General features: G+C 38.4%; 2 protein-coding genes across 3 annotated transcripts in view; one reads left to right on the top strand and one right to left on the bottom strand.

Annotated features, from left to right (window-relative positions):
• Positions 1-537: 537 nt before the first annotated feature.
• Positions 538-11,323, top strand: part of bnc1 (basonuclin zinc finger protein 1) — a 17,824-nt gene continuing 7,038 nt past the window's right edge. The window contains exons 1-3 of one of the 2 annotated variants that reach the window (XM_032561451.1): positions 538-905; positions 6,899-7,001; positions 8,951-9,186. In XM_032561451.1, coding sequence (XP_032417342.1) covers positions 891-905; positions 6,899-7,001; positions 8,951-9,186 — 354 coding nt within the window. In that variant the 5' untranslated portion in view covers positions 538-890. Of the gene's footprint in view, positions 906-2,108; positions 3,155-6,898; positions 7,002-8,950; positions 9,187-11,323 lie in introns of those variants that run through there. The other variant, XM_032561453.1, reaches the window with a different exon arrangement.
• The window catches only part of rwdd3 (RWD domain containing 3), a 22,250-nt gene continuing 18,019 nt past the window's right edge, over positions 7,093-11,323 (bottom strand). The window contains exon 6 of the mRNA XM_032561485.1: positions 7,093-9,153. Coding sequence (XP_032417376.1) covers positions 9,134-9,153 — 20 coding nt within the window. The 3' untranslated portion in view covers positions 7,093-9,133. The remainder of the gene's footprint in view (positions 9,154-11,323) is intronic.

The following is an 11,323-nucleotide window of genomic DNA, read 5'->3' as shown; positions in this document are numbered from 1 at the left end:
GATGGAGTGTGTGTAACGTGTGAAGTCCCCCTCTTGCTTAAAAATGCTCAGCACAGACACCTACACATTCCTGACGGCACAAGGCATAACTTGTTATGGAGGCTCTTCACAGAGCTGTGTTAAGGTGAACGCAGACACACACACTGGGCTGTGTGCATCGAGAGGGGCAGCGTTGATTTAGGGCATTACTCAGAGAGAGGGGGCAAGGGAGGGGGAATGGGGGGGTCTCCCCTGGCTGCATTAGGAGAGCCTCTAGCCTTTGTGATTCCTTTTGATCAAATCTCTGTGAAAGATGAGTGTCATGCCCTCTTCCAGCCAGCTGTGAGGGGACTGCCCTGTGACTCGGAGGGGGTAGACATGTCTGAGTCTGCGCGCGTGAAAGGACACACACACTTCTGTGCGTGTACAGTTGTGTGTGTATTCTGTGTAAGCTAGGGAGGGAGCAGGCAGCTCCTGAGGTGAGAATGCTGAGTGGGAGGATCTCATTCCAATCCCCTGTGCCCAGTTTCAACACACACACACACACGCATGCACACACTAAACATCTCGAGTAGTTTAGTGGGAGTCCACTGCAACATTAGGGGCGAAACGCAGAGAAGGCACATGTGCATCTGTGCTTCCAGAATAAAGCATAGTGACTTTTTTTTTTCTTTTGGGCAAGCGCATATGGCTGTGTATGAGTGTGTGTGTGTGTGTGTGCGTGCATGAGGGTGTGTATGTTCTTATGAGAGAAGAAGGGAGCGAGTGTGTCTGTTGCTGAAGGAGAAGCTGCTGGAAGTGATAGCTCTTTTGCTTTCGTACTTGTGCGGACAGAGGAGTTGGAGGTAGTTCTTTTGTGGAACTCTCAGAGAATGGCAAACTCCTCCGTATCCTTGGAAACATCCCACTAAATGACAATGGCCGAGGTAAGAGACGAACTGCTTTTCATTTCCACTTTCTGTCAGTTCTGGCACCTCTCAATATGCCTGCACACATGATCAGGATTTGCTTGAGTTATAAACTGGAATGGTGTAGTCTGGACAGGTTTCAGCAGAAATCTAGACATTTTGTATCAGATGATTTTATATCTGTCAGCGATTCTGAGGAGGTGTACTACTGCATATTATTTTGACATCAGTGTTGGAACTCAGTTTTGGTTCTTTACAAAGAACATTATTTATTAAAAACTTGTTCTTATGCCAACTTATCAAATATCAAATGCTTCCTTAAATTGATCAGCTTAATAGGGACTTCTCTAACTAGAAAAGAATAAAAAGAAGGAAGCATCTAATTGATGCAGCTCACTTTGAGGACTTTATTTTTAAAGTCTTTAAAAATTTTAAATTCTTTCTGTGTTAGATGCTCTTACTCTTGTAAAATTTTAGATACCAGAAAGAGACAAAAAAAATAAGATGAGTAGTTATGTGCAGATCGGGTTCAGCTCGCCGACATTTTGTTGAAAAAACTATTAAATAACCAAAGATGACAGAAAGAAGGTCAATAATGTTCTTTTTTGTCTCTGACTAAATTTAATCTACTCTCTCTGCTCTGTATTTTCCATTCATTCATTCACTAAATGTGTAATACATGATTTTGTAGTTATGTATTTCTTTATTAGGGGAGTATGGCAATGTTCTACGGTTAGCACCAGTTCAGGTCAGTGTTTACAGACTTACTGCTGAAAAGGAATCTTTTTTGTAAGATAGAGGAGTGTAACACACAGACTTGTTACCTGTGTCTGGTCGTTATCCTCCAGATCGTCTCTCAGTCGGCCTGCAGTTGGGGAAGCAGAGCCACTTGACCTCCTGTTGCCTCCTGGCCTCTGAGCGCAGCCTATTGGAATGTGTTTAAAATGTTTGAATGCAGACATAATACAACATCTCTGAGTTATCTGCGTGTTAGTGAGACACTGCTTATGTGCATGTATGTTTGCTGACAGATTAGTGCATATCAGAACAAAGATTTTAGAAGAAAAGGTTTGAATAATCACTGAAAATAAAATATTCTTTCTTTGATTTCTCCCGAAACACTTTTAATTCTTCAATTACAAATGTAAAATATTATAATTTAAATTCCAGATATGCTTCATTTTTAAAACATTTTGTTTAGAAATGTCATAAAGATATGATATTTTTTTCTTTACTTTATTGTCAACATGCCAGATGAAAGTGAAGGAATACTTATCATTTTACAGAATTTCTGTGATATTCCTTTGACCTCCAAAATCATAAAAACACAAGAAAACCAAAATGCATTCTGGTCACAAGGCTGGCTTTTCCACTTTGATGAGTGAAAGTTTAATTTTGCTCCAGTTCACATAATCGTTATATGTGTGTGAAATGTTGCCACAGCTGCCTCCCATCTTTTATTCCTGCTGTGATCTCACTCTTTCCAGCTTTTATGTACTATTTTTAATATCACTATTTTCTGAAAATGAGTCTTCTCTTCCGCTGTACTCACATACACAAACGCAGACACACACACACAAGCCATAAAAGAGAGATAACTAGAGAAGGACTCAAACTTGTGGCCCTTGTTCATTCAGATGGAAATTATCCTTGCTTTGAGTTTTCTGCATAGGTTCTGTTGGTGTGGATGAGCGAAGTGGCCGATGTCAGTGTGAACTTCATCAGCTACATTAGCTTTGTGATGATTCGTCTGAGAAGGGTGGAGGGGGGGCTGGGAGCATATTTGCACCAGCCTTTTACCCCCTTGAGCGTCTCCTTGAGCTGTGATCTGCCCCTGCTGGCCCCAGACTAACTTTGTAACACCCCCAAAACCCACACACTAAGCTCCACACTGTGTGTGTGGGTGTGTGTGTGTGTGTGTGTGTGTCCATTCGTTGCATATGCTCTACGCTGCCACCAAAAGGCTTGTAAGGATTTGTCAGCCAGATGTGACAAGATTGTCAAGAGGCAGGCGTGGAGAGGGGGAGATCTGATATTAATCAGAGCATAGCTGGAAGCCAAACTCTATCAGACTCAGTGTACTAACATGTTCCCCTCATTTACTCTCTCTCTGAGCCAAACACTCCCTCTGCGTTCCTAACAGCAAGCAACCAACACCAGAGAGCCATCCAAACTTTGGCTTGCTTCCTCCATCCTCACGCTCACATTTTTGTCTCCTTCAAACTTGTTTCTGTACAGAGGCCAGCGTTTTTCTCATGGATCTTCAGGTAAACCTATGCTGTGTTTTGTCTGTTTTGGTTGTGGATCATGTAGAGATTGATTTGTGCGTGTCGGCTGGTGATTGACTGCAGGATGAGTTTGAAATAATGAGTTTTTCACGCTGTCTTTAGGCTGTATGGACTCTTAACAGACATAAATGCAGCCTGTCTCTACTTGCTGCTGCTCATGCTTTCACTGGTTTTGTCTTCTTCTCTTTGTTTTTCTTTTTTATCTTTTTGGCTACCATTACAGTATTAGATGGCTTTTTTTCCTAATTTTTTTATGTAGTTGTTATGCAGGTCAGAGACAGACAGGCTGCATGACTTTTTATGTATATAAATTAAAACGGTTGCAGTGAAGCAGAGGGTTTTTATTACTGCGTCCCAACTGTGACAAAAGTAGAACGAAATACAACTTGACTTCAGCTGCACTTTACATATCAGTACAGTAAATTTCTAGTGGCAAGTTCCACTTCTCATTTAAAGGATGATAATAATGTTTCTGGAAGTATTTTTTCTTTCTTTTTTTAATCATATAATTATTTTTTATGCAGAAAAAATAGACATTTTCTCCACAAGATCATAATATGACGACTTGTAGGTGATTTAAATGACATTTTAAGTCTGACTAAAATGTAAACATTATTTAAAATTATTTAAATTTAAACATATAATTGATATTTTATACAGACTTTTTAACAGGACTTGGATGAGCTTTCTAACACATTCTAACACATAACATAACATGCTTTAGAAATTAACATTTTATATTTTATATTTATATTTTATATTTACATTTTATATCATCACTCAAAACAGTTTGGTTTTATAATTTGTCGGGTTGCCTCCTCCTTCACAAGTAATCAGTTATATTGCAATTATAACTTTTTATGTATGGTAGAAATATGTAAAAATATCTAGAACTAAGTTCTAAGTTCCATGTTTTATACAAAAATCTGCAGCTGTACAAAATATCAAAACCTATTTTAAAAATGTAATTAAATTTTTCTGTTGCATGTTTAATTGCCAATAGGTTGGCAGTAAATGTGTGTGGTTGTGTCAGTATTCCTGTTCCTCTGAACTGCCAGTTGCTCTGGGGTCATTTTTTCTTTGGCCTCATCACCTCTGTTTTCCCACAGAGACAAAGGTGTGAAGCTGCTGCTAATTGATTAGAGTTCCACCACATTAGGCCAACAAGTTCCTGTCCGTTCACCAGCGCTCTCTGTTTTACCTCGCTTTGCTCTCTAAAGCTGCTTACAGTGGTTTTAATAGACACATGCAGCTAGGGGTGGGTCATGAATACACCGGGACTTTTTATGCCATCCCTGCCTTTTCCACCTTCGACACTAGTTTTTAATCAACCATGTTCTCCGGCCATCCATCCGGCCGTCCGTCCTACACATTATGACCTGTGTGCAGTCTCTCAGAAAGGAAGCTTTTGCCTGCAACAAAGACACAACCACCAAAAACTTTAAGATTAGCAGCATAGAGGCAGAAAAATTCTGGATACTTTTTCATCTTAGATAAAAAGATAATTCTAAGCCTTTGGAGTGAAATCGGCCAATACTGCGTAACTTATTTCACATCAAAAAACTATGGAGACAAAGACATTCATTAAGGTCAAGGCCGTGACTCCACATAGCATGAAACACAAAACAAGTACTGACAAAATGGCGTTTTATTTCTCCACGTCTTGAACAGGATTTCAGTCTGAACACTTCTCAGTGTCTACACGCTCACACACATACACCCACACACCCCCACGCCCACACACGCCCACACCCCCACGTGCACACACACACGTAGACAGAAATAGGTGGTACACACACTAGGATATTACATGGACTAGGAATTATCGACTCTACTTGTGCTTAACAGTGATACTTAGCCCAACCGTTCTACTTCTGCACTGTTGCGGTTTTTCCCTCATTCATCACAGATTTATTGCCATCACTGATTGTCGTTTGTTAAACAACCTGTAGACATGTCAGTGATTGGTAGTACTGTTAATCAGACATGTTTAAAGTGATCAAGGTGAATGGGAGTGCGGGGGCGAAAAGAGGGGGGTTTCTGATGTACATCAGTGATGTAAAGAACACTGCACCATGTTAGCTTTGGCTGTGAGAGTGCTGAAGGACCTGCATCATTTTGTGCAATTAGTCTTCTTGTCATTGGCTTCATTGATGCATACGAACAGCTACGGCTTTGTTGTGACAATGGCAAAAAGAAAGAGACGGGGCAGGGCACTGGCTGCCATACATCATCCCCGTCTTCATCTTCTCTTTCTCCTTCTTTGTCTTCCTCTGCAAAGGAACTCATGAAATGAATCACTAATTAAGACAAAACAACTGCAAGCACACTGAATTATAATTTATGTGTGTGTATGTGGGCGTGTGTGTGTGGGGGGGTGTAGGCATGTGTGTGTGGGAGTGCATAGCACCTGATTGAGATGTACATTGGGGGGAGCAGCAGCAGGGTGTGTGTGCAGCCACAGAGGGACAGGATTAGTCTAATTGGGCTGTGTTAGGTCTGGCCGCTCTGTAATGATGGGATTAAGGCTCTGTGAGATGAGAAAAGGTGTTTTTACACCTCAGCAGTTGGGCTGAGGAACCTCGGCTTTCCAGGCCCGACGCAAAAAGTGATGGTGAAAACAGCAACGCCAGCGGACATCTGACGACCGAAGGTTACTGGTGGTGTATCAAGGCCAGGCAGCTGCCACCAACTTCATCCCTGGTCAGTTTTATTCGCACTAATGATGAGAGGTTGGTGCAAGGTGAAATCATGTGCTTCCAGATTACAAAGACAAGCCTGGCTTCAATCACACAACCAAGTGACTGACTAAATGAGGAGGGGGCGGCTCGCAACCCATCACCCACACTTTACTCCTTCTCTGCCTTGCAAGAGAGATCCAGCAAGGAGCTAAGCATTCTGCTCATGTATACTAAAACTCAACTGATCATCTATTATAGATGCAGAGGGAGAGAGGTGCTGGAGTATAGCCATCCCAAGGTTTGCAGCATGAACCACTAAGACAAGCAGCTTTGATCTCAAGTATGATGATGCTATCTCTGTTCCTGGTCTGGCATATTTTTCTAATGCAAAAAATAAAACATGTTTTATTTTTATTATTATTATTTTATTAGAATTCAATTCTGGAAAAGTTGCTTGCATTGGTCCAGCTACACAATGGCCTCATTGTTGTTATGCATATGCATCACTTTTATTTCTGTTTGTTTCAGTTCTGTCTGCATAGCTTTTCTGAGATAACTTCCTGAAATTTCAGCATTAACCATAAAACAGGTTGGCAGAAAGGTTGAAAGTCAGAATGCTCTGCATGTATGTTTGTGTGTCCAGGGGTCTGGTGTCTGCTTGTTGCTGCAGAGACGGCAGGTCCTGCAGTGATCCTGAAACAAGTCTTCTTCCGTTCTCAGAAAACTAAGAAATGAGCGACCCACAACAGGAAACCAAATGACCTGAAGCATTTATGTTCTTCTGTTAGTCAATCTGTTAGTCACTTACATATCACTTTGCAGAGTGAGAACCGCAACTGTCGCACACACACATACACACACATTTTATAGGAAAAGCAGAAAAGGACTGCTGTCTTGTTTTATTCCTCCATCTTTATTTGTGTGCCTTCTGGATTCATTTTAAATCAATCAACAAAAAAGCAATAATGAAGTTTTTAGACAAAGACAAAAACATACTGATTTTGTATATCACCCTTTTTGTTGTCCTTGTTATAATTTACAGGCGATCTGCTGCACCTTGGTAAACTGTAACTGTGACAACTTCAAGCCTGGGAAGCTGAAGAGGAGGCAGTGTGAAAACTGCAAACATGGCTGGGTAGCACATGGTAAGAGCTGGAGCAAGTTCTCTCACCAGAACACATTCAATACACTTCTAATTTATAGTTTGGTTTTGTTTTCAGATCTATTATTTTTTTAAAGTGCCATCAGCTTGAATGACTTACTTAACACATCGGCAGGTAGAAACATTCACCATGAACCCAACATGAATGAAAGGACAAACTCTTTGAGAATACAATTTAACATTTAATATAATGATGATGTAGAACTGTAGATAATTTAGTTAATGACTCTGAGCAAGAATTGGAAAGTAAACAAAAGTGACAGTAAAAGTTGGTGGAAGCATGGGTTTGTTTCTGTTAATGCATTTTTCTTTTTAAATCCTTCGTTGTTTTGACTGTTCAGCCACAGTTTCCACTACATCAGAACTGATCATTTTTGGGCTTCATGTTTGGCACTTATGAGAAGTATTTGTGGGATTTTACTGGTAATATGTGACAACCCATACGTCTACTGTGCTAATATTATATGTGACGTAATCTCATTAGATGCTGGACAGAACCATATGAATGTTGCTGTATTTTTAAAAATTACTCTACAGAACTCACCAACCATATAGTATTATGAAATTAATAGGTTTAAGGTTCAAACAGCCTGACTATAAAAAGATTCTGAAAAAAGTAAAAAATCTATTGGGCTTGTTGATGAGAATGGATGAGATGTGTTGTTTAGCATTTACAGTGAGCTTAGAGCAGAGCAGTGTACAGAGAGAAACGATGGACATGGATGGATTATTTTTCTACTAAGATCTTTTGTCTTGATGAGAGCATCCAAGTATCAGCTTTCAATCAACCTAAATGTTAGATGGACTTCTGTAGTATTTCTGGACTGTCATAAACATAATGTGATGATGGAATCAGTTAGAATGGTTTGTTTTGAGGGGTCAGTTATAGTTTGATTTAGTGCATAGAAATATAAATAAATAAAATGACCAGCAGTCTAAGTACAGTTCCGTGTCATCCTTGTCTTCTTTTCCTGAAACTGCTTGGTGCTGTTCAGAATCACATGAAGTCAAAAGGACTAAAAGCAGGAGACGGCCTGATCTGGCATTCAAATCAACAATAAACCAAAAAACAAAAAACCTTGTTTTTCATGCTGGTATAAAATTCTTTCATTTTGTGGACACAATTAAAGAAGGTCCATTTAGAAGTGGTTGTTATTTTCAGAAAATTAAGACCTCCTTATGGGAGATCCATTCACTCATTCATTGTTTCTACTTACTATAAAGACAGTAGCCTGGTAAAAACCAGCCCCTTGTGCTACACTTTGCTTCGTCCAGAGCAATTTCTATTTTCCTTTTGCTTTTTGTCCATATAAAGAATGATTTCTACATACATTATCAAATATATATTATTGTTTTAAAAAACCACAATTTTATAATGAAATTGTGTGTTTTTGTTAATATAATCACAAAAAAATCATTACTACAAAAAAAAAAGGAAAATCAGTTCCAATTCCCCCGAGAGGCCCCTGAGTTGTAAGGGGCCGGCCCCATAGCTGAGACCATTTATCTGTCTTGATTCACACAGTACACTGTAGGATGTTGGAGCTTTGTTGATTTGTACAGTGATGCAAATCACTAAATTTAAAAACTGTAGTTTTTAAACATGCAGTTTTTCATGTTAACAAACTGTATTATCATTTTAACATTGTCTTGTTATCGATGTTTATTTTTCACTGGGGTTCGGAAATTATACAAAAAACTTCCTTAGTTATTCAGTGGCAAAGTAGAAATTTAATGTGTACCTTTAGTTTCTCTCTTTAATTCAATGAATTTACTTTTGCTTTGGCAGTTTATGTTTTGGTATGAACTGATTTCCCACCTCCAGACTTAAAATGTACTCTCTGTCTCTCTTTACTTTTATTTGATGACAGTATTTATTGCAGAACCATTTCATCCAGTCTAATCTAATAAAATCTGGTCCATTTTTTCCAGCCTTGAGCAAGCTGAAGGTGCACCATATGTTCCAGAGTAGCCAGGTGGAGATTGTGCATTCCAACGTAGTGTTTGATATCTGCAGCTTGATGCTGTACGGCACCCAAGCCATCCCGATCCGGCTCAAAATCCTCCTGGACCGCCTTTTCTCTGTCCTCAAACAGGAGGAGGTCATCCAGATCCTCAACGCATTGGACTGGACACTGCAGGATTACATCAGAGGATACGTGCTCCAGGTGAGACAACCTGTTCATGAAATCTGGAACTTGGTTCATTCTGTCTGTCTGTCCAATAATGTTTCAGTTTTACGAGGCCTGGTGGATTTTAGCTGCGACTGTTCATGTGTTAAAAATTACTTTTTCACAGCCTTTAATTGGTGTGGATTGCTTTTGGTTTCTTCTCCATTAAAATAATTTGAACGGTTAAAACTGGGCTGAACGACTGCCCTGAACACAGCAGTGAGACGGTGTGTAACTCACAGCTGAACCTGAGTTTTCCCCTGAAAAATCAATTAATCAATAATCCTTATTTATTAAATAACTGGCTACTAACTGTAATACAATTGTAACTGTAATATAACTCTGTGTATTTGATGGAGCGCATTTTAATTTTTTTATTTTAAATCTTTTGATGTCTGTAGCAGACCAGGTTGCTGGTGAAGAGAGACTTTTAGAAAACTGAAAATGTTATCAGTGGAATTTGAATTTATGTTGGATAATTATTACGTTCCATTCTCAAGACTGTTTAACCAGAAACAGATACATGTTAAAATTTTGCAGTCCTGGAGGTGTTAGCTGTATTCAGGTGAGCAACCAGAAAGGATGGGAGCAGCTCTCGGCCTCAGGTTGTCTCTGGAGGGTCTGCAGACCGAGACGGCTGTGCGGAGCTGGAGAGGCTCTGAGACTCTGATCTTTTTCATTTAAGACGAAAAATCAGTCAAAATGACACCACTGAGAATATATGAATGGATTATTCTCAGATGAATTCAGACAGACAGATGTCATGTTCCCACTGAGGTTTGCTCTGATTAGCTGGACCAACTTGCTGCTATTCGTTTCTGTTAAAAATCCTGTCTTCAGCTGGTTTTATTGTACAATTTACTACCTTTAACTTGACAACAGAACAATGTGCGTTTGTGACATTTGGTACAACTAGAAAATCTTAAGTCATCTGTATATATGATAATATAAAAACTAGGGATACCAATGATTTTAGTAATCGATTATTCTGATGATTAATCAGATTTTTTAAAATGACACATTCTGCAAATTTTTCATTTAACCACTTCTTTATACAATATTAGAAATATTTATTTATAGATTAACATATTTGCATGTGTATACTTGTTATTTATTTATTTGTTGAATTTCTTACATCACTCTTAGGTATATGTATCTTTCTATAAACTTTCTCTTGTATGTTCATATTTGTATTATTAATATTTAACACCTTGGATGGAGTACATTGTCAACTAATATGTAATTTCTCCTTGTCCTCAATAAAGTATATTCTATTCTATCCTATTCTATTAAAATGCAAATAAAGAAACATTTCCAATATTTTTCTAAATGAGAAGATAAATATTTTTATAGCTTAAAACGAAATGACAGCATTCTTTTAGTGAAGATTTGATCATTTTTTGCAAAGGATGCATCTGCAGGCTAAAAATTCTTCTGACATCAACATGAAAAACTCCAACCTTCCTGCTTAATGTCATTACAGTGTAAGGCTGATCTGGTCAGTATCATTTTGGATTGTAGGAAATTTTTTAAACAGAATTTGAAATGAATGAAACTATGATAAACGAGCTTTAGTTTAGTTTCACCCATTTCAAATTCTGTTTAAAATATATATATATATATATGAGTCTGTTCTGTATACTCTGGTTAACTTTTGATCGATTAGTTAGGAGTCATCTCAGCTCCAATAAAAAAATATTAATAAAAATATAAATAGTACATTAATAAATAATTAATGCACAAGAATTCTGGCTTGTGTATTGTGTCATCCACATTTCCAAAAACTAGTCTGCAGGTCTCCTTTCAAAGCTAAAAACTTCTTAAATGGCCAAATTATCATTATAAGAGCATACTGTAACATTTTGAACAGAACCATCACAACTAATTTTTTCTTTATTGTTTTTCTTTATTTCTTCTTTGGTGTAGTCCGGTAGAGCAGAGTTTAAGTTTACCTAGGAAAAACAACAACACTCATGCAGTTCATGCAGTCTAGAGTATTTAATGAGAGAGAAATTAAGAAAACACATTTTCTGCTTAAAGTACAAATAATTTCCAGATGGACTGGTTAGATTATATGGTTTGTCTGACACCTGAGAAGCATCAATGAGCAACATGAGGCCAGGCAGCAAATGAG

This window comes from Xiphophorus hellerii, chromosome 4, assembly GCF_003331165.1.
Source record: "Xiphophorus hellerii strain 12219 chromosome 4, Xiphophorus_hellerii-4.1, whole genome shotgun sequence".
NCBI lineage: Eukaryota > Metazoa > Chordata > Actinopteri > Cyprinodontiformes > Poeciliidae > Xiphophorus > Xiphophorus hellerii.
Note: the sequence above shows the minus strand (reverse complement) of the source record. Positions and strands in the feature narration are given on the sequence as shown.